This window comes from Cupressus sempervirens, chromosome 4 (assembly GCF_028749045.1).
Source record: "Cupressus sempervirens isolate cs-2001-9-10 chromosome 4, ASM2874904v1, whole genome shotgun sequence".
Lineage (NCBI taxonomy): Eukaryota > Viridiplantae > Streptophyta > Pinopsida > Cupressales > Cupressaceae > Cupressus > Cupressus sempervirens.
In genome coordinates, this window is record NC_143121.1 from 457,288,369 (window position 1) to 457,310,465 (window position 22,097).

Below are 22,097 nucleotides of genomic sequence, written 5' to 3' on the forward strand. Positions count from 1 at the left end.
AAGCATTCCTATTCCATTCATCAACAGCAGATCTAAGTAGAAGGAGCATCAAGCTAAAAGAAGTTACAAGAGGTTACCTTCAAGTATGTTTGTGTGATGGATTTCATTGACATTTGTCATGTTATTGCATCAACACATGAAGGATTTTTCTAAAGAGAATGGCATCAGCACCATTATTGATTCTAAGGTATAATCTTATCAATTTAGCATTTCATTTATCATTGACCCTCTACCATACCAAGGATAAGCTCTCTTTTACATCATCATTGTGGAGGTGGGAACACCAACACAGGGTTGACTTAGGAAAGCCCTATATAGAACAACATTTTTCCCTCTTCCATTGTGAAGGTTATAGATTGGACAACAAAGAGTTGCAAATATGCACAAAGTGGACTGAGACACAGCCCCAAACTTTCAATAGGTAAAAACCCCTGAACTATGTTGATTAGCTCAATTGTCCCACACTTTTAGGATGAATTTGGAGGGAAAGATCTATAGAGAAGCCCGATATGGAATCTAATGCCTCAACTAATGAAAACGTCTTCATGTCTAGGGCACTTAGCTCAGTAGATCAACACTTTTAGTTACAGGTTACTCATTACATCTCATTCCAAATCTATACTTATGTGTATTGGTTCTCAGTCCTATATCTTTCTGTTTATGCTGAATATTGTCAATTTCCTAGCATTTTACCTAGTCATTACATATTCACCTCAGATCAAATCAAATCAAAAGAGGAAATAATCATACATAACATCTAGCTCTCTTTTGGGACTAACATTGGATCTTGTTGGCTATTTCCTCCAATGAATGGCAGTGATTTGGGAATTAAGATCATAGTTTATCTCCCTAGGCTAGGACCCCATTTCAGTACATTACATTGTGGTGAGCCCTACATATCTTGCACTTTTTCTGCTTGTCAGTTTCAAATCTGATTTTTCAATGAAATTTTCAGATTCTGATTTAATCATTTCCAAAATTTGTTTCTTATGTACTTCAATTGGTTAAATAATCACATCATTTCCATTTCATTGTTATTACTTTGAAAATAAATTTGGTTCTTTGAATATCTCATTGAATTCTTAAGTAGTTGTTGCTCACAATAAATCCATTTCATGGATTTGAGCTTTTTCGCTCTTCTTATGGCTCTCCATCCCTCTCCTAAAGATCTATAATGGTAATTATATGTTTAAGAACAAAAATGAAGTTTACAATATACAACAAATTAAATTATGAAGTTTCTAAAAGAAACAAATTTAAAAAGAAGTTAGAAACAGAAACTACCTCAACTGGGATGATCATTAAAGAACACTCCCTTAATGGTCGTCGTTCTAACAACCTTGGAGAAAGCATAATTTGCAGGCCTTTTGGTCACATTTGCATAGAAGGCTGCCCCCTTTTGGTCACGAATACATAGAATGCTCTACAAAATGAGTTTGTTGTTGAAACACTCCCCGAATCTCCAGGAGTTTTGGAAATGAACAAGATAACCACAATCCTTCCAACTTGATGTTGGGAAAACAAATATTGTCCCTCCTTGTAGCTAGAGACACCAAGTTTAGCTTTTGAAATTAAAACCACAATTTTGAGGAGAAAATCACCAAACTAGAATAGCATAAGAAAAACCGCCACAATTTGTTTCAAAAATTGACAAATACTTTTGAAGATGAGCACTATGACTTGAAATAGAATGTGCAAGAAACCACAATTTCTAGAAAAAATACCAAACCCTTGATGTGATATTGAGATCACCCTTTGTTAGTGAAATAGGATCTGTAACTTGTAATAGCAGTAGTGGATATTTTATGTGTTTTCCAAGTTACGATACGAATGAATATATATGTGATATAAAGAGGCATGCCTCTTGAAGAGACATGTCTCTTTAATATATTAACTTACATTAGTTATAACACAGTTAATATACCCTCAATATATAATGATTATATAATAAGATATATATATATATATATATATATATATATATATCACTCTTAATATAAGTTAATTATTTCATATATAATATTTGTCATATATTATATATCTCATATATATAATATAATTTATCCGACAAAATTATAACATTAATACTCCCTCTTTATGAAAAAGGATAAAACACATAAATATTACACCATAGGTAATATTTCAAAAATAATACATATAGGAAATCTTTGATCAGAAGATTTCCAGCATATGATATCATATAAGTATTGGCCTATCAGAATATCAACATATGATATTCACCAATTACTATTTGATATCATATTAGGTAGCATGAGCATTGGCCTATCAGAATATCAACAATATGATACTCACCAAGCTCTCAAGAGTAATGGCCCATCAGAAACATCAATTGAATAATGATCACCAAGTACTCAATGTGGTATTGGCCTATCAGAATATCAAGGCAAAATATTCACCAAGTACCAAAAATATATCTATACAAGCAACTTGTAGATTATCAAATTAATGATATCAAACGCCTAGTTATTGATTTATAAGATAAAGCCTTTACATGAAACAATTTCACAAAATGAATCATGCTACAAGTTATTGTAAGGACATCACTTTACAACAACTTCTCCTAATACAAGTGATAATCATTTAGAAGTTGTCACTTCTTCATGATGTACAAAGGGGACAGGCTCATACATGTATGACATCAAAAGTTCGCATGAAGTCTCCACGAAAACTGTCATGTGGTGTTGTCACAACATTCACCATGAAACATATCAGAGAATAAGGTTTCTCCCTCTTAGTTTGATATCAACTTTTCTGACCTCTTAGCACAAGGTTCTGCCTGATGAAGTATCAGACTTCCTTTGAATCTATTATCATCCTTCTAGCCTCTTGGTAGCAAGTCATGTCATGCTTCCTTAGTTCAATGGTTATCCTGATAGCATAAGGCCTTCCAACCTACATACATGAGACTTTATCCCATGAATCATAGTCCTTTAGCTGTTATAGTTTTTGAGTAGTGGAGAATCCATCAACAAGCTCTACTCCTTCTGAAACAAGATCATCAAAAGTTTGATTGAAGCATTTATTTTCTGCTCACTCTCTTTATCCACAACTACCTTTAATGAACTGTTAGACTCTCAATCATCAAGGATATTTGCTTCAAGAGCCTCACATTATCCAACATAATCATCATAGCTTCTTTGGAGCTACTATCATAAGATTGAGTTTGTACAATATTTGGTAGCATGCCTAATGTTCCAATCTTCTTTCATGTCTACACATCCTTGATACATGAAGCTCCATATTTGAAAATGTCTTCTTAGATTGTTTTAGAGACGTCTCCTCTTTTGAATCAGCTCCTCACTAAGGATGGTTCAAGTGGGAATAAAATATTGTTTAGTATTTCTCCTTCACAATGTAAAATTCTCACTTTTATATCATCAATTAATTTTGTATCACATTAAATATGGCACACTTGGGCTGCTCCAATGAAGGTCCGACCACCTTACAAGCAGATTGAAGTAATCTAATAATCCATGCGGAGATCCAAATTAGTAAGTCTTAATAGATCACCAAATCATTTTGATACAACCCAAGCCTTACACTTAGTAGACTCTTTAAATCACCGGAATAGGATGAACACTGTTATAATGGTTGCAACAATTTATGGAACAATAATAATCAACCGGACTGGCAATGTCTCCATACTCAAATCAAGATATTGTTCATGCAATACGTTGTAGGTACATGATAATTCTTCAAGGTTGATGGAAGTGTCTTTATATTTCCACAATAGAAGCTACGGATTAAAAGGTTATAACTTGAGTGAGTTATTGTATATATATTGACTTTACAACTCCTGTCTTTAATTTCCCTCACTTATTAGGCCTCAATGTCTACAATGTAATTTCTTCCTATTATCTACAATAGACTCTAAATCTGCAACTTGAAGGCAATAGTTATAGCATCTTATTGCCTAGCACGAGGCTAATGTTGTTGGAGTCATTTCACACTCACGCCTAGGCATTATTAGACTCCAGCATTTTATATATTTAGAAGAGGCTTGCTCTACTGCTCGCACACAGAGCAACCTTCGCAACTCAAATGATGCTGCTGATAATGAGCTCTCATTAAGGCTTCACCCTCTTTTCATAAGCAAGCAGCACTTCTCCTCCACCTTCCTTATGTGCACATGGCAAAGGATATATTGTTTCATTCTGAAGAAATGAATTTTGAAAGATCCTTGATGGATCTCTGCCGCTAATCTGCTGTAGCTTTATTATATTTTTTCTTTTTAATTTTCTTTTTCTTGTTTATTAAAGTTTTCTTGCAGAACTAGACGGAAATGCAGAAGAGTTTGTTTGTTTTTGCATTTTTGATGATTATTCAACATAGAAATGAGGAGCAAATGATATGACAAGAGTCTGAAAATAAACAACAATATGCAGCAAAATCAGAATTGATACAAATCGTACCAGGCAAATCTCTGAATTATAGAGCCAAATAAAGGATCCAGTACATTTTCCCTAACAATGACGCCAAACTGGCCGATGGAAAAGGACTGTGAACATGCAAACGTCTACTGCTGATTATCCGACTCTATATTTCAAAGTGCTGCAAATGGCAGCTACTGCTGCAAGGTTCACTTTCCCATGTACCAATAATCGTGCCCAGCTAAACAATATTGCAGACCCAAGCTGAAATGGCGTCCTCCTTCCCTGATAACAGCTGATACCACTGAAAATTCCAAGACCAAATACAACTGAGGGTTACGTCCCAGCCAGTAAATACCCTGGGGTTTGCGTCCCAAAATAAAATCGCCCAAGCAGAGCAAATTTGTAAACAAGTTTAAAATGCATAATATGAATGAGGAATGGCGCCTCCATCTCCTTATAAACCCTTCCAAAGCAAATTGAACCCTAAAGTGACTCCAAAAGGCGTTGGGTTACAAAGTGATTTAAGTCTTATTTTAAAGTGGCAATGTTACTAAAAATGACCCTTTTTCTCCATAGACATAAATCCGTTCACTGAATCGCCCTGAGACCAAAGAGAAAGATTTAGAAAAGTTCAAGACCTTTCCAACGAGCTATCACACCAAGGGGTACGCATCCAGATGAGGTCAAAATTCCTCTTATTACTCCAAAATGGCTATTAACTTAGCCTTATTTAATTATTAAACACTAACTTAGGAAATATTAAAAATATAACCCAAATAGCTACAAAATGCCCAACTGACATTACAAACCATAAAATCATCCTATCACCTGTCTGTGACTGAAGTCAAAAATCAAGGATCCACTAGCAGTCTCATCCCTAAAATCTAGGGGTGCTCCTAAATTTTAGGAAATAAGCTCTATCCCTCTGAAACTGAACCCAAAGAGCAAACTCATGGAAACCCAACCCTGTGCATGATCATACCTCCTAAAAAGTAGGAATGAACCCCATAAATATAGGAACGTCTCCCAACTGATCACTAACCGCCAGAACACCAAGTCCCCAACACTGAATAACCATACTGGGTCTCTACCCAACCCTGTCAGCCTACAAGACCCCATAATAAGCTGACTCACATGTCTCTGCTAGAGTGGGGACATGACAAACTTCATACTCACTTTCCACCATTCTGGATTTAATATTCACAAAGATAATACTCACAATTATTAAAACCATCAGACATATATAAATCACGTTCTTAATATAATCTCCCTGTCCCTATCCAAATATGGAACAGAGAGGCTTGCGTAAGTATGAGAAATGAAGGAACCATATGATATGTTGAGCAATGGTTTGACTGGTCGATTCATTTTTTGCACCTCCCTGTTTATTCAATCCTTAATCTGCATTTACTATCACTACTTCCATAGAGAAGAGGCAATTTGATAGCCAATAGCATACTCTTTCCAATTAAGTATGCATTTCATTTATTATTCAAAACCACTTGTTGTAGAGAAAAAAATTTCCAATATTAATCCATTAAACATGAATTCTAAAATAGTCCCAAATCTGAATATAGAATTGGCTAAAATCCAATCTGCCGTCATGTTGTATCATTCCAGTGGCCTTGGGTTGTTGACAGTCAAAGGCTTGTATATTATTTTCACATTTTAATAACCTCCGCTCTGTAATATCAGGTTCAAATCCTGCTCTTTCTTGTAATTTCCGTCTGCAATTAGGATCTTATACCAAGAAGTAAATTTTATGAGGATCTTTTGCAGATGTACTAAGTATTGTCTTATAAGTATATTGTCTCCACCTTAACATATTTTCCTCTATCCTCTTTGATTATCATTGAAATTTATTTCTGTGATTTGCAGCTGATGTAAGAGTCACTAATTGTTTGTCTCTGTTTATATGTTTATTCTATCACCCCTGTCTAAGAGGTTGCATATAGTCACCATATTTGTTTTATTGAACTGACATAGAAAATACTCCACCACTAATATATTTGTCTGCAGGAGATTTCTGAAGGGTGCTCTTCGAATCATGAAGATTCTAAAATACAATCATTGGAGGTGCTCCATACCTTGCATCTCTGTATTTTCTCTTTATCACCATGTAATCTGTATTTTCTCTTTATCCATCAATGCATTCTTCTCATTGTATATCTAATAGTCATGATAAGTTGAAGAAACTTGTCTTTCATTAAAGAGAAGATACAGGAAACGAACGCTGCTCTGATACCATGTTAGTGAAATTGGATCTGCAACTTGTAATAGCAGTTGTGGATATTTTATGTGTTTTTCAAGTTACTATACGAATGAATATATATGTGATATAAAGAGGCATGCCTCTTGAAGAGACATGTCTCTTTAATATATTAACTTACATTAGTTATAGTTATAACACAATTAATATACCCTCAATATATAATGATTATATATATATATATATATATATATCACTCTTAATATAAGTTAATTATTTCATATATTATATATCTCATATATATAATATAATTTATCCGACAAAATTATAACATTAACACCCTTGAAAGACTACCTGATTTTTTTAGCAAAAAAATCTAACTGAAAATATTTTAGGGAAAAAATTATAAAACCTAATAGTAATTTTTTGAGGAAAAACTATAAAAACCGGAAACAAGATTTTTTAGAGGCAACAGTCTACAATGTAACAGTAAATTGTGAGCCTCTCATATGGGAAGTCTTGGGTTCGAGTCTACTTGAGCTTAACACATAATAATAATAATTAATATCCACAAATAATAATAATAAATACTCTAGGCTTTGGCCCATTACCTATCAAAAATGGATTTTTTAGGAAATAAATTGAATAAACCAAATGATTTTCGAGGAGAAAAATGGATTGAAACCCAAAAACTACAACAACAATCATGATATTTGTGGAAAAATTCAGAAAATTCTCTTGCAAAGAAAGATCACATGACTTTTGTGTGAAAACACGAGTAATAAACGAAAACCCAGGATTGTGTAAATTTGGATGCAAGCCACCATATTTTTGTGGAAAAAATCAAAACACCCTTCACGTCTACATGCTCATAATACAAAACATCATTTTGAGGAAAAACATTAAAACCCTTGTCAAAAAAAGGACAATTTTTGTGGAGAAGATTACACAAAACCCATAAAATACCATGATTTTTTGTTTAAGAAAATCATTAGAAATACCAGAAAATTTGAAGACAACATCCCTTTTTGGGACCCTTAGAAGGTGCACTAAAAAATGCAGCAAACACTAGGGAAAAAATATTAGCCAAAAAGACAATTTGCGCAACTCCCTTTGTGCACAAACAAAAAAACACAAGCAACAAAAAGGCCAAAACACCCAGCTTTCGCAGGCCCAAAGGACATAGGAGAAATTGATGCGACTGGAAAAAAAAACATTTGCACAAGCAAAATGGTTAATTGTCTGCCACAAGCCCCTTTACTCCAAAAACAATATGATACCCTTCAAAACATGGTGTGGAGAATCTTCAAAAAATACAAATCTTTTTTCAGAAAAAATCGATTAAGTTTTGTTTGAGAAAAAAAAACCAAGAAGAAAGCCATGATTTTTTCTTAAAAAATTCACCAAACTCTAAGAAACCCCATCAACCCACTTTGATACCATGTGAAGAATTGTATATTTAATAAAGAAAACTAAGTATTTAATAAAGAAAACTAAGTTTACAATATAGCTTTCACTAGCAATATTTATAATTCTCTCTCGCCTAAAGATGAAGCTTTAGCAAATAAAGAGCCCAATCAAGTTGATGAAATTAATGTATCTAATCACATGAAACCTAAAATTGTTGCCCATTTTCATCAAAATGCTCATCAACCTCATCACAATCCAGTGATGGTTGTCAAATGTGGTAAGAACCAAATAGACGTTCCCATTACTTCTCAAACTTGACAAAACAAATCACTTAAAGTAATAGGCCTAATCTAAATCAACAACCTCATAATCATGAAGTTTCCCACACATATTACAAATGAAACAACAAGAAAGATTCAAATGTTCTTCCTACTTCTCAGCCTTTTCTTCCCTACTCTACTCTTCTTTCATAACATGTTGGTAAGGAGTACGACCTTATTGAGTAGCTTAGTGCTACTTCTTCTAAGATCTCCCTTTAGTTTTTGATTCAAACTACACATACATACCACGGGATGCTCCAAGAAGCCTTATAAAACGTAGTTGTCCAAAATTCTATGAGACAAATGATGTAGCAGCCTCACTTGATTGTAAGCATGAAACAATGATGAAGTTGCATTCTCACAACATGAGTTGCTGCATATGAACATTTGAAATCAGTAGGATCCCCTCATGATTATTGTGTTGATCAATGGCAATGCCATAAGACATATCCTACTTGATAATGCCTTAGGCCTTAATGTTTGCAACAAAGGCTTGTTACATATAATCAATGTGAATACATCCCTCATTCAACCCAATTCTCTTTCTATTTATGGATTTGATAATGTTGGCAGAGTGTTGTTAGTTCAATTACATTTCCTAATAAATGCTTATTCATGTCATGCTCAATACCTATGTCACAAGGTTCGAGTTTGAGTTTGAGTTCGACAACAATAAAATTCGGAATGAAGTTTGACTTGGACAAAAAGTTCAAAAAAAAATCAACATTAAGTTTGTCTTATATTTATTTTATGTTTATTTAAACTATAAATAATAATATATATATATATAAATGATATAATATTATGTTAAATTTAGATATAAATTTTAAAAATTTAAAACTTTTTTAATAATTTAATATTCTAGAACTTAAATAAAATAATTATAACATTTAAATAATACATATATTAAATTTATGTACTAATATTATATTAATAAATTAAACTTAATACATTTAATAAAACACGAATCAAATAAAAATCTAATACATAAAGATTATTTTCTTAATTTTAGGATGAGAAATTTAATATATATTAAATTATAACTTGAATATTTAAAAATTTTACTTTTTAATATATTAACAAAAAAATTAAATAACAAATCTACATGTTTTAATACAAAATTATTAATTTTACAAAAAAAAAAACATTAATCAAGTCTAAATGTTTTATTTAAAAATTATATCTCAATTTTTAATATTAAAATTGTAGCCTAGCAATGTATGCTAGCATTATTGATCACAAAGCATAAAATTTATATGCTAATTCTCTAATATTCTTATTGAGTGATTTATTTTACTAAATGTTTCAACTAGTTGCAAAGTGAGGTTTGTTGTCGATCATATTTTTGCCATTCATCATTGGTCATATTTCTGCCATTCGTCATTGAGAAGGGCTCAAAATAGCATTATCCTAGTTGGCACCAGATACATTCTTACAGATTTGACATTAACAAATGAAAAAAACACTCATAAAAACATTCGCAAATGAAAACACGTACACTGCTTGACCTAGAAAAGCCTTAGAATATGTGTTTGTTTCAACATATTTTATTTTAAAAATGTGCCTTTTTACTTGTACGAATATGGGGCAAATTTTAACAAATTTTTTAGTATGGTTTTGAAGTTCTTCGAATTTTGAACTTGATGGCCAAACATCTGCAAACCCTATGACTTAGCTGAATATTGTTGATGTCAATTTTGTACCACTGCATAACATATAGTGATTGAATACTTGACATGGAATATCAAACACTCAATCCCTCTCTTGAAAAGTAAATACTCATGAAGACATGAGAAAAAACTCCAATGTTCCTTACGCCTATGGATACTAACTCAGTTATATTAATGTGATTTGTTGGTTAATCACGTAGGCGGCCTTATGTTGTTCATTCAAGGATTGTTGAACTCTTGTTGTGGTGATGATGATGTCTGGCTTTGTAAAGTGTATGAGCACCAAATAATGTTGATGGCGATGATGATGGAGAGTATGTCTGCCAATAATGTTTCTCCTTTTCTAACTTTCTAGGAATGAACTCCAATTACTCAACTACTTGCTACTTTACCTCTACTCCTATGGATGGAAAGATAAGCAAATGGACAGGGATCAAATCTGATGAAAGCTTACCAACGGCTCTACCTCCATAGATGCAATGATCCAAGGGAAAAAAAGACTAGATTACCAAGCCAGGCTTCCTAACTAGCCGCTAGGATGCTAGTGGCCTAGTTTATAGATCCTTATCAAAATCCACTAATATCACCATACAACTATCCATCTACTCTTACTCTTAACAACTTTCTTAAAATAAAATCTACTTTAACAACTTCAATGAAATTTAACTCTAACTATTCGAAGTAGAAACCATGCAATAACACCAAATGTTCTTAATGACCATGCAAGTCACAACAATGATAAAGAGAAGCAATTTTGATATTATCTTAAGCAACAATTTTCTTCAACCCTTTACAAATGAGAGCAAATGGCCTTATATAGAGGCCAAAATTACAACCAACGGTAGAGATTAAGAGGTAAAATCAACGATCCAGAGTGAATCCCAGAAACCCTAATTAGGGGTGCCACCCCATCAACCAATGAGAAGATGCCACCTCATCAATGGACCAATGAAAAAAAAGGAAAAGTGGAAACCAATGAGAAGGCACCAAAATGCTAGCCAATCAGAATCAGACACATATCCTACCCAAAAGAAAGGAGAAATTGCCACTTGGGCTTACATCAAATGATCTTCTAATATAATTCTACCCTTTTCTTTCATCTTTTTAGCCAAGGCAATGAACTTGACTAGCTTGTTGTTGACTCCCTTCATGGGAGGGCAAAGCTTGTGTTTCATCTTGAGCTCAGTTGAATTCATCACGTTGCTCGCTGCTTGCAATGTCTTCTTATAATCCTTCTCATACACTTTTGCATATCTGATAAAGGCACTGAGGGAGGCAAGGGTGCCCAAATGCTTCTTCTTGATGGCAACCTTCCCCAACTCATCCAATCTCAATCTAAATTTTGTCTCATTGACGTTCTCCTCTTTGATATCTTCAAAAATCAAGTGCAATCCCAACATCGCTCATCATAGTTGAAATGGAAGTGTCAATGCCTGAGCTATGCTGTGCAATCTCATTTTGTATCTCTTCAAGTATCCTCAATCTAATAGTCAAGGCAACAAACCAAGACTCTACCATACTCGTTCCTCTTTCATCTACCAACTTGGCTCTCTCCAAATATCTCTCTGGCAGCTCGATAAATGCCTGTAGCCTGGGAATGGCTAAGTCCTTGACTGGAAGGAAATCCTTCCACTCCCCTTCAAATGCTCTGAATCTGTCTCTAATAGCCACCAATGACCTGAATGTCGAGACAAAGGAAGGCAAGAAATTTTGCCCATCTTGAATTATATCACTGGTCCAATCTTTGACTTTGCGCAACTGAGCCAATATCTCTTCTATGTTGCTCCCATTGTCTTCCGGAAGGGTTGCCTGGTGCAACTATTGGATAGGTTGGCAATCTCTCCAATACTTGTTTTCGGCCTCCAACTTTACAATCCTTTCGTTTGCTTTCCTCAACCTTTCTCTAATTAAAACCATGCATTCCTGGATCTCCTCACACTCCATGTCATCCATGATTCTTCCCAAGCTATGCTCTACTATCTAATATTCCTGAGCTACAATCTCATCCACTGCCTTGCTAACCTTTGGTATAGCCATATGAACTTTTCGGTGACCCTCATCATCACTCTGGATTACCTTTGCCACCGTTTTTGCAATTTGTTTCTATTTTTCACTATCTTCCTTTTCCACTAAGCCTTGAATACCTTAAACTATTAGGACAGTCACCACCTCACCTCTTGGCATAAGCATTTTCCTTAACCATAACGGTGCAGTGCATCTCCACAAATCTAGATTTGGTTCGACTAACAAAGCATCACCAACGGCCTCGAGCGCCTGGCTTATTTCCTCAATATCAATTGGCTTATCCTCTTCTTCACTAGTGACTATCACATCATCTCTATGTTGGGTCCCCGAGAGAGGAAAGTACTTGGTACTGTTACTGTAACTACTTGATTCCGAATCAGAGCTCACCTCTATCGTGACCCCTTGTCCACTTGTATTATCCCCTTGGCTTCTAGCCTCAATTATGTTGTCCCTTGACGATGCCGCATTCAACTCTTTGCTGGAGGTTCCTGATGTTCTTTACTTTTCTCAACATCCAAACCTCTCTTCTTGCTCTTAACTATTCTTTGTTGCTCGCTACTACCTTCACCTTTCTGTTCGACTGACTTTGTTGGACCTTCTTCTTCCAATTTCATCTTCTCATAAGTAAGGCATACCTTCCGACTTTGTAATTGTCTTAACTTCCCATTGTGCCATGACTTAGTGTGTAGATCAATTGTCCTTGTAACTGCCCCTAAGGAAGGATCCTGATGATCATCCCAATCCACTAGACCCAATTCCATTCTATCCACTGTATCATAATCTTCTCTTAGCACATTTTCATCGTCTTCCAGTTAATCGGGAATATCAAGGCCTCTCCATCTAATTGCCCTCATCATGCCCACTGACAATCTTGAGAAAGCTAACTTTCTCACATGAAAATCATCCTATGCATTGGTCCAAAAATCTTCTATAGTAGGAATATGTTTGAATGTATTTTCATGAGATGCCTTGATAAGACCATTAGGATCGAATCCTTGTCTTTCTCTATACCATCCTAGATGATATCGCTCTAACTATTTCTCTGCAGTTGCAAAGGCAACAAGATTGGGGCAAGTATCATTGCCTATTCCAAATGATAAGGTAATCCTTGTCTCACCTTTATGTTTCATCATCTTGTCATAATGCTCAAGTTGCCTAGCCAACTCCAAAACTACCTTGTCCAATGGGTACCTTGGAAGTCTCTTGGGACAAACTGTACTTCCTGCTACTCTAATATATGTGAATTGCGGAAATTGAATGAACCAACTCCCATACTTTTTAACTTTTGCTTCCACTTCCAATGAGAGCCTCTTAGTAGGTGTCCCTTGTAATATCCTTACCGTCCTCATGGAAAAGGCGTCATAAACATCTTATAATCTTTGGTGTTGTGCAAATGAAGTTGTGGATAGCACTCATGCACCAAACATTGCCTCAGCCCATTGCCAATCACTCTTAAGGCTTTAAGTCCAGGATTTTCATATAGTCTCGCGATCAGAGAGAAAAGATAGGATCCCATATAGAATTGTTTTTGATTTTGCACTGTCTTAAGTTGCAACTCTAAATTTTCGCTTATAGTTATATCCCAATCAAATTTTCTCTTACCATTTTCAATTTCATCAATAAAGTAGTACACGCCCATGATTCGGCTAAGAAGCACAAGTAGGTCACCATACTCTGGCTTGAAATTTGACTTGGTGATCTTTGATGACTTCGTGACTCCCTTCTTGCCTTTGTGTAACTGTTGGCCATTTTTGGCCTCCATTCAGCCCATCATTGATAACCGATCTAAGAGATCTTCAATGGGCTGAATTCTTTGATGTGGGTTAACACGCTTTTCAGTCGGGTTAACATCTCATGTTAACTCGAGTTCTTCATGTGCCAAGCTAGTTCATTTTCTTCATGTGTCGAGCTCGTTCATTTCCTTCATGTGCCGAGTTGGCTCATTTTTCCTTCATGTGCCGAGTTGCGGGTTAACGCGTGTTTTCTGCGGAGGTTAACATTTCACATTAACCATTTTCACCATTTCAGAGAGTGACTTTTTTGCTCTTTTCGAAATCTCAAAATCACTGTTGTCTCTTCAACCAAATGTTCAAGAAATGTGCCAACCAACTGTTGCATGCCATGTGGCGGATCCTTCTTATGCTGGGTTGCTTTTAATCGAACGGTGGTCGTATTTTTGCATGGCTTCCTTTTGCTCTTGTGAAGATACAATGGTAGTTAGATCTTGTGGCTTCTTTGGATGTTTTGAGTGCATCTCAGCTGTCTATGTGGTTAGGTGGAGATATTGGATCTACGGTTGTGTTTATTCATCCGTTGGAGATATTTTTTTGCAGCATCTGGGCCATCAATATTCAAATGAAGATCTACATCAATGGTCATACTTTTCTGGGCAAATCAGATTTATTCCATGCGGGTCAACTCTGTATTTTCGCAGCGGGTTAACTTGCGTGTTATCCCATCCCATGTTTTCTTTGACAGCAGTGCAGATTTATTTGTTGCGGCCATGGCACGTTGCAAGGATTGATCTTTAATGCTGAATCGACATTTCGAGCCTTGTTCCATGGCATTAATGCATCTCCATGCCTCTTTATTACATTTAATGATCAAATCTTTTGGATTTGATCTCTTACAGCTGGATATATTGATTTTTGGTTTCTTTTTGTTACTGTTGCATCTAGAGTTGTTCCATGATCAGATTTCTTCCGGATTCACAGTCACTGCTAGGTGCAGTGGTTGAGTTTGGTTTAGGGAAGAAAATATCTCAGTTATACCTGAGCTATAGAGGCAGATGTAAATTTTGTTAAGGTCGGACCCTCTCTGTTTCTGTGGCATTGCTCTAGCATGCTAGTGTAAATTCCCTTTTCCTCTTAACTATATGACATTCTACCTTATCTCCTTCAGCCATTGATGTATTGTGCAAGAACTATTTACCTTTCATTGGTGTATTGTGGGTATCTACAATTTTGCATGATTGTATCTCTCTGACCTATGAATGATATATAAGTGAATCTCATTTTTCTTACATCATTCATTTTGGTTTTTTGATCTGCATGTGATTGTTGGATTAACACAAGTTTGAATGTGTATATCTTTTGGTGTTATGATGGTTCAATAGTGCATATATGGGCAAAGATTAGTTTGAACTCTCTATTTTGGTGCATCACCCCTTAGGTTAGAATAGGTAGATTTGTTTTCTATGCATTCCTTCTCCCTTTTCCTCTCCAAAAGTGGTTAGGTGCATCCGAAGATTCGACCTCAGAGTGCAAGTCCCACACTTGGAGGTCGTTTCCATGTTTTACAAGATTGTCCTTAGGTAAAAACTTTGGACAAGGATGCAAACTTTTGTGACAACAATAACCAATTCTGTTTTATATGACCTAAAATAACTTAGCTGCCTAATCCATCATTACCACTGTCATGCCTTTATGCTGAGGAATATTGAATACTTCTTTGACCACTTGTCCGCTAATGTTAGCCCTTGGTAACAATATCAAACCAGGATGCACATTCCATTACCAATTCTGGACAAGGCAAGGTAGGAGGGAAAGTCACCACGTGTACAATTCCACTATTGTAGATCTTCTTCACCATGAGGGATTGTCCTTCAATCTATCCTTCAACTGTACCATGCTCATCATGCCGATATTGGTATCACTTATTCACCTCTCAAAAAGAAGGTGGTCTTAAGCATCATGTCTTCCTTGTCCTTTTTTGTATTTGTTCCCTTTGGGTTCTTCCTTGCACTAACATCTACCATCCTAAACACTTATTTCTGCCCCTTTGTTCTAAATGATATGGACTACACTTATCAATCTCCAACCTTCTTTCTATCAATGGAATCTAGCTTATTTCTGCCTCTCCAAGTCCTATGTCTACACTTATCAATCTCCAAACTTCAATCCTAGGGTTGGAGCTACCACTTATTTCTACCTCTTCGTTACCTTAGGATGGACTACACTTATATCTCCCAACTTCAATCCTAGGGTGGTCTAGCTTATTTTTGCCTCTCCAAATGTCCTATTATGAAATCTACACTTATATCTCTCAATTTCAGCCTATCAATGGAATGATGAAGTGGTGAATGATGAGTGCAAGAAGAAAATAAGGGAAACGAACCAAGCAAGAACAAGGAATGGTATCCACCTTTAAAACCAAGGTTGCATGGGTACGTGGGTATGGGAACGGGAACGGGTACGGGAGCGGGTACGGGTACGCATAATTTTCAAAATAGGGGACGGGGGTACGTGTGCATGCCTAATTTTTTCTATATAATTAATATTTTATAGAAAATATAAAAATCAAAATATCTGTCATGAGTCATGACATTAAGCATTCAAAACAAGAAATTTGAAAATATGAGCCATAAGTCAAATATATATATATATGCTATTGCTGAATGTTTAAAGTATTTTTCATAATAGGGGACGGAGGTACTTGGGTATTTCAAACTTATTTAAAAATTACACTTTTATATTTATAAAAAATCTGATTTTATGAGTCATGACAATGGTTTTTCAAAACAAGAACAGTGATAAAGTTTGCAAATGTAATGTACTGTTTTCAGTTTCAGATTTGCTATATGTTTGAAATAATAATACATGATAAATGCTTAGATGCATAACAAAGAAGGCAGACTTTAAACATGAACAAGAAGATCCTAAACCATATGACAATCACATATTGCAAATGATAAACTTTTGACTTGAACAGTGATAAAGTTTATTGTTAATGAGTATCAAAGTTTCAAACTGATTTGGTATTGAATTAAGTTTGATAAACAAGCAGCTAATACAAAAACAAAAAACCAAAAAAAAAAATCAGAATCTTAATCAAGGTCCTTAGCTATGATGCTCTCCACCAAGTACCCGGTACGTGGGATACGTGTACCCGGTACTTGGGTACGTGGGTACGAGTACCAGGGGTGTGGGTACGAGTACCCATGCAACCTTGTTTAAAACCAATCTTCACCTCTAAAAATGAATAGAATTTTACATTAAATCTGCCTTTACCAATAATCGGGCCTCTTCAAATTCAAATCAGATCTTAAAAATTTCAATCCTTCTTGCAAATAATGATGCCCTAGCAAAAAAAAATCAGAATTTCGACTTCCTTGAAATTTCCCACACTTGCCAAAAATCAGACCTTAAACCATATAGCCTCTTCACCAAATAAAATTGCCAAATTCTAGAAGGACAAAATCGCTGCCAAGGATGGAGAAATCAGACTCAACAAAAATTGCTCAAGCTGGAAAAAATCAAATCTGCTCAGAAATTCGCCCAAACAAGGAGAAAAATGCCGCCAAGAAATGGAAAAATCTGTCCAAAAAATCGTCCAAGTCTGAAATTCGCTTCCCTTATAAGAAAATTGCACATCCAAGGAGGATGAAAAAGGAATGAGAAAATAAGGGGGGGGGAAGCCCCTCTTATACCAAAATTTATGCCTCTCCAAGTGGGCCGACCTGCCTGGAGACAAAACAAAATTAAGTTAGTCCCTTAATTAATGGCCCAGATTTAAATTCAACATTTAAATTACTTAACCTGTAGTGAAATTGGCCCGTTTAATTGCCAGTTTTGATCAGAAATTGCAAAATAAAAATAAGGTAAGCCTAGGAGATGTCAAAATTTTCATTTAATAATGTTTTGGCAATTAAAATATCATTCAAATCAAATTTAGCAAGCCAAAATCAATTTTCAATTCCAAATTACCAATTTCTTTTAACATTTCTAAAATTCTCTAAACAAAATTTTAACCAAACTCATGAGATTTTGCAATTTAATCCAATTTCAATCTTGCAATGCAATTTATTTTTTTTAACAAAATTAATCCTTTTCCTGGCCATCAAAATTCAAACTCCAATTTCAATTTCACTATCAAGATTTCTTTTCACCGAAAAAAATTTCAAGATTTCCAAAACAACTAAATCTAAAAATTTCATTTTGAAAATGCTCAAGCTTATACAATTATATCAAATTTTCAAAATTCATCTTAGTCCAAAAAATCACAACTTTATCTTGCTAGGTATTCATTTTGTCCATCGAAAAAATGCTAGGTTGCCGGTTCGTGGTTTGGTTCTAGGTTCGGGTTCGAGAACCGGTTCGCTGGTTCGACGAAATTTTGGAAAGGGGTTTGGGTTCGTTTGGGTTCGTTAGTACAAAAACATGTAAAAATTAAAAATATATATATATATATATACATTTTTATGAAGCATGAGTTAAAATTAGAATGTAGCATAGTACCATAAACACATTTAAAACTTTAAAACAGCATAAACAATAACATATCAATGTATCATGGTGAGCATACCATCATATAGTAACATAGTTCAATCAACTTCAACATCAAAGATGAAAGATTCAAAACATTTAAAATGGTGTCATTGTTTCACGTTCAAGTGTCATTGTTTCACGTTCAATGTTTAACAGTAACTAATAGAATGAAAATCTATTAAAATTCTGAATTTCTAGTTCTAAGTTCTTCATTCTTCATCTTCATCTTCTTCATATTCATCTTCTTCTTCTTCATCTTCTTCTTCATCTCCTCCTTCGCCTATGCTATTACTTGCACCAAGGCCAATGGGATCAGCAGCAGAATCAACAATGGTATTGACATCAAAGTCATCAAAATCATCAATTGTAAGCGCAGCAGTGGAAGCATCCAAGTCCGCAATCTCTGCATCTACATCCCACTTCTTTGTCTCCCCTTCTTTGTATTCTTGACTCTTGTGCGAAAGAAGGCGCAAGTTGTTATGCACAAATACCAAGTTCTCGGCTCTTTTTGATTGCAACCTATTGCGCTTCACCGAGTGGATGAAAGAATAGGTGCTCCAATTTCTTTCTGATGCAGAAGAACTAGCAACCTATAAAGACAACATAAGGTAGGCAATTAAAAAGGAATTAATTCAATCTTATTAAAAAATTCTTTTGAAGATAAAGTGAGCTAATTAAAAAATAAAATAAAACTTACTTGTGATATAACTTTGATTGCAAGGGGCTGCAATGTTTGGAATTTTTGGCCATGGAGGTACCACCAACCATGAGCATGCTTCTTGAACCGATGACGAAGAGCATCATTACTTAGACCTGTAGCATTGACAAATGCTATGAACTCATCCATGATTAGATCTCTTATATCATCATCAGGAAATATTCTTCTAAATGCTGCTTGGTACCCCTCAGACACTTCCATATCTCTATATGGTGGCAACCATCCTGGTAGATCACAATATTGTGAGCTATAGTATTTGGGGGTCAAGGCATAGGCAAGCAAATGTAATGGAGTGGTCATTTTGTTCCATCTTTCATTAATAATTTTTTGCACTTGTTTGAAAAAGGTCTCTTGCGGATCTTGCTCCTGCTCATTTATAACTTGCCTGATCTTCTCAATCATTGAGTCTATGCCATCATAGATCTCTCCAAGGCAAGGCCTATCCATGTCAGTGTACCTAAGCATGCTCATAATGGGCTCGGTGATCTTAAGGAGATATTCCACACGTTCCCACCATGAGTCAGCCAATAGCCTATCCTTTATTTTGTTGGCCCTTTCAGTGTTCTTTTGCTTCCATACACCCCAATTGTTGCTGATTACCATACCTTGAAGTGCATCTTTCACTTGCACAAGTCGTCTTAAGACGATTATATGTGATGCAAAACGGGTCTCAGCAACCTGTGACATAAATTAGAGCAAAAAACAACTATTAGATACATATTTTAGAAAACTAAGAAAAGTATACACATTGGCAATTGCACAAGTAAAATATGAAAAATCAGAAATTGTCAAATATTAAAAATTAAATTACTAATTTGAGTTCAAGTTCATTTACCTTCAATAGCTCCAATTTTGAGTAGTTCCTGAAAAGAGATTGAGTCATGTGGTGGTTTGTGACAAACATTTGTATGTCCTCAGCCTCTTCATACATTGTTTTGATCCACTCAATTTGGTTCCCAATCTTTTTTAGCATAAGATTGAGTGAATGGACTGCACAAGGTGTCCAAAAGATATGTGGATATCGTGATTCAACCAACAAACCTGCTGCTCTACAATTCTTTGCGTTGTCCGTTATGACTTGGACAACGTTTCTTGCTCCCACTTGTTCAATGGCCTCAATTAAGATATCAGCAATAAATGGCCCATCTTTTACTTTGCCCTCACAATCCACCGCTTTCAGAAACATTGCCCCTTTAGGGGACACTGCAAGGACATTGATCAAAGGACGGTTCCTAGAATCCTTCCAGCCATCTGAAACAATTGTCACCCCTGTCTCAACCCATTAGTCCCTTATGGGCTTCAATTGATTTTCAACCCGTTGGACCTCATCATCCAACAAGGTGGTGCGAACTTTCTCATACCTGGGGCCACAATACCCTTTTGGAGCTTCATTGGCACCCCTCAACATGTCCTTCCAAAACGGAGAGCGGACAACATTAAAAGACAACCCATTTGTATAGAGGCATCTTCCCACCTTAATGTCAGCAATTTTCCGGGCCTTGTTTTGAAAAGAAGTTTCTATTGGCCCCTTTCTTTTGTGTACAATGGGGATAGATTCAGTGTCAGTGTCCATTGTAGTATTGAAGAAGGGGTGGTCTTGTACAATAACATCTGAGGGGGCCTGCATTCCCTTAGCTTTTTTACTTTTATTGCTACTACTACCGAGTTCTATTGCCCTGCGTCCTTCTCTCTCTTCTGTTGCCTCATGCTCTTCAATATATTTTAACACGGTGTGATTTGGTATAGGGACACCATTTTTGCCAGGGCATTTCTTGACTCCTCTTCCAGCATAACCACATAGATGGCCCACCACACGATAATAAGAACTATTTCTTTCTACATCACATTCTCGACATCTCCAACGGAATGCACCACCTCCTGGAATGGGTTTTATAATGTCTACATACTTCCATAGAGGAGAATCGGAGTTGGTTTCCATTCTTTGTTCGGTGTTGCCTATTGATGAAGAGGTAGATGACATTAATTTCGAACCTTTCCCTATGGCAAGAAATTACTAATTAGATATATGTTCATAATCTATATGCAAGAAAATGACGAATTTTGAAATAATGGAAAAGATTCAAGAACTTAGAACATATGAAGATTGAAAGAGAAATGAAATTTTTTTGGAAAAACTAGAATAAAACAATAGTAAATAGAATAAGATCTTACCTCTTGGTCCTTTTCCAGCCATTGCAAGCTTGCAAATGTGTATAAATGATGCACAAACACTTCAAGAACACCAACAAGTATTGCTTCAAACTCCTCCTTGCACAACCGGATGCTTGCTCAAAAACTTATGTCCTCTCCTTCAAGGCAAAACAACCTATTTAGAAACATCAAATGACTATGAGAGAGCAAAAAACCAATTCATAACACCTTTTTAGGGTACGTGGACTCCAAAAATTATAAAAAAATGCAAATAAGTCACTTTATTTCCGCGTCCGTGGGCGGGTTCTTGGTTGGGTTCGAACCTGTTTCGATTTTCCCAGCCCGGTCCGCCCGAGTTCGAACCATGGTTCGAACCAGTTCAAACCAGGATTCGAAAATCGAACCCTGGTCGAACCGGACCAGAATCTCGAACCGGTTCGAACCAGTTTGAGGTCCGGGGGGAGGGGAGGGGTACCCGTGTAACTTAGAAAAAATGTTGTTGGATCCTGTTTGGCGTAAGGATAAAATTACATGTTTCGGAAAATCAAGTTTCGCACTGGGTGAAAAATAAACCAAACCAAATCCCTCCTGGCTCGAAGGCATCCAAGGTATAAAATTACCAATTCAAAATCGTCTAGACAACTCCAAATCTTGCTAAGGCAACCGAAAAAAAGGGGGTGCCCAAAATTTTGGGGCGATGGTGTGAAAACCTCACAACAAATACTCTCTCATACAACCTTCTTTTAGGTAGATGGCTCCATGATGCGCAAACAATCCATTCTAATCTTCATCACACTCAATTTTATTCACAATAACAAGATGTAAACACTAAAAGTTGATAAAAAATTGCATACCAATGCTGAAAAAGTAGGATGCATATCTTCCTTCAATACTATGGTTCTGTATGCCACTATTACATGGAGATTTGAAAGGT

General features: G+C 35.7%; 2 protein-coding genes across 4 annotated transcripts in view; both read right to left on the minus strand.

Moving 5' to 3' along the window:
- LOC149561952 (uncharacterized) overlaps positions 1-22,097 on the minus strand; it is a 172,019-nt gene that overhangs the window by 17,122 nt on the left and 132,800 nt on the right. The gene's annotated exons all lie outside the window — the stretch shown is intronic.
- On the minus strand, positions 18,275-19,178 carry LOC149561953 (uncharacterized). Its single transcript, XM_089823847.1, has 2 exons — positions 18,992-19,178; positions 18,275-18,884 (listed from the first exon to the last, which is right to left on the minus strand). Exons 1-2 carry the CDS (start codon positions 19,139-19,141, stop codon positions 18,504-18,506), a joined length of 531 nt encoding a protein of 176 aa, XP_089679973.1. The 5' UTR covers positions 19,142-19,178; the 3' UTR covers positions 18,275-18,503.

Bases quoted from the DNA above. Each gene is read 5' to 3' on its own strand.
- LOC149561953 (XM_089823847.1), bottom strand. From the start codon at position 19,141: ATGGATGAGTTCATAGCATTTGTCAATGCTACAGGTCTAAGTAATGAT. The intron at 18,885-18,991 runs GTAAGTTTTATT...TTGTCTTTATAG, and splicing joins CAATCAAAGTTATATCACAA to GTTGCTAGTTCTTCTGCATC.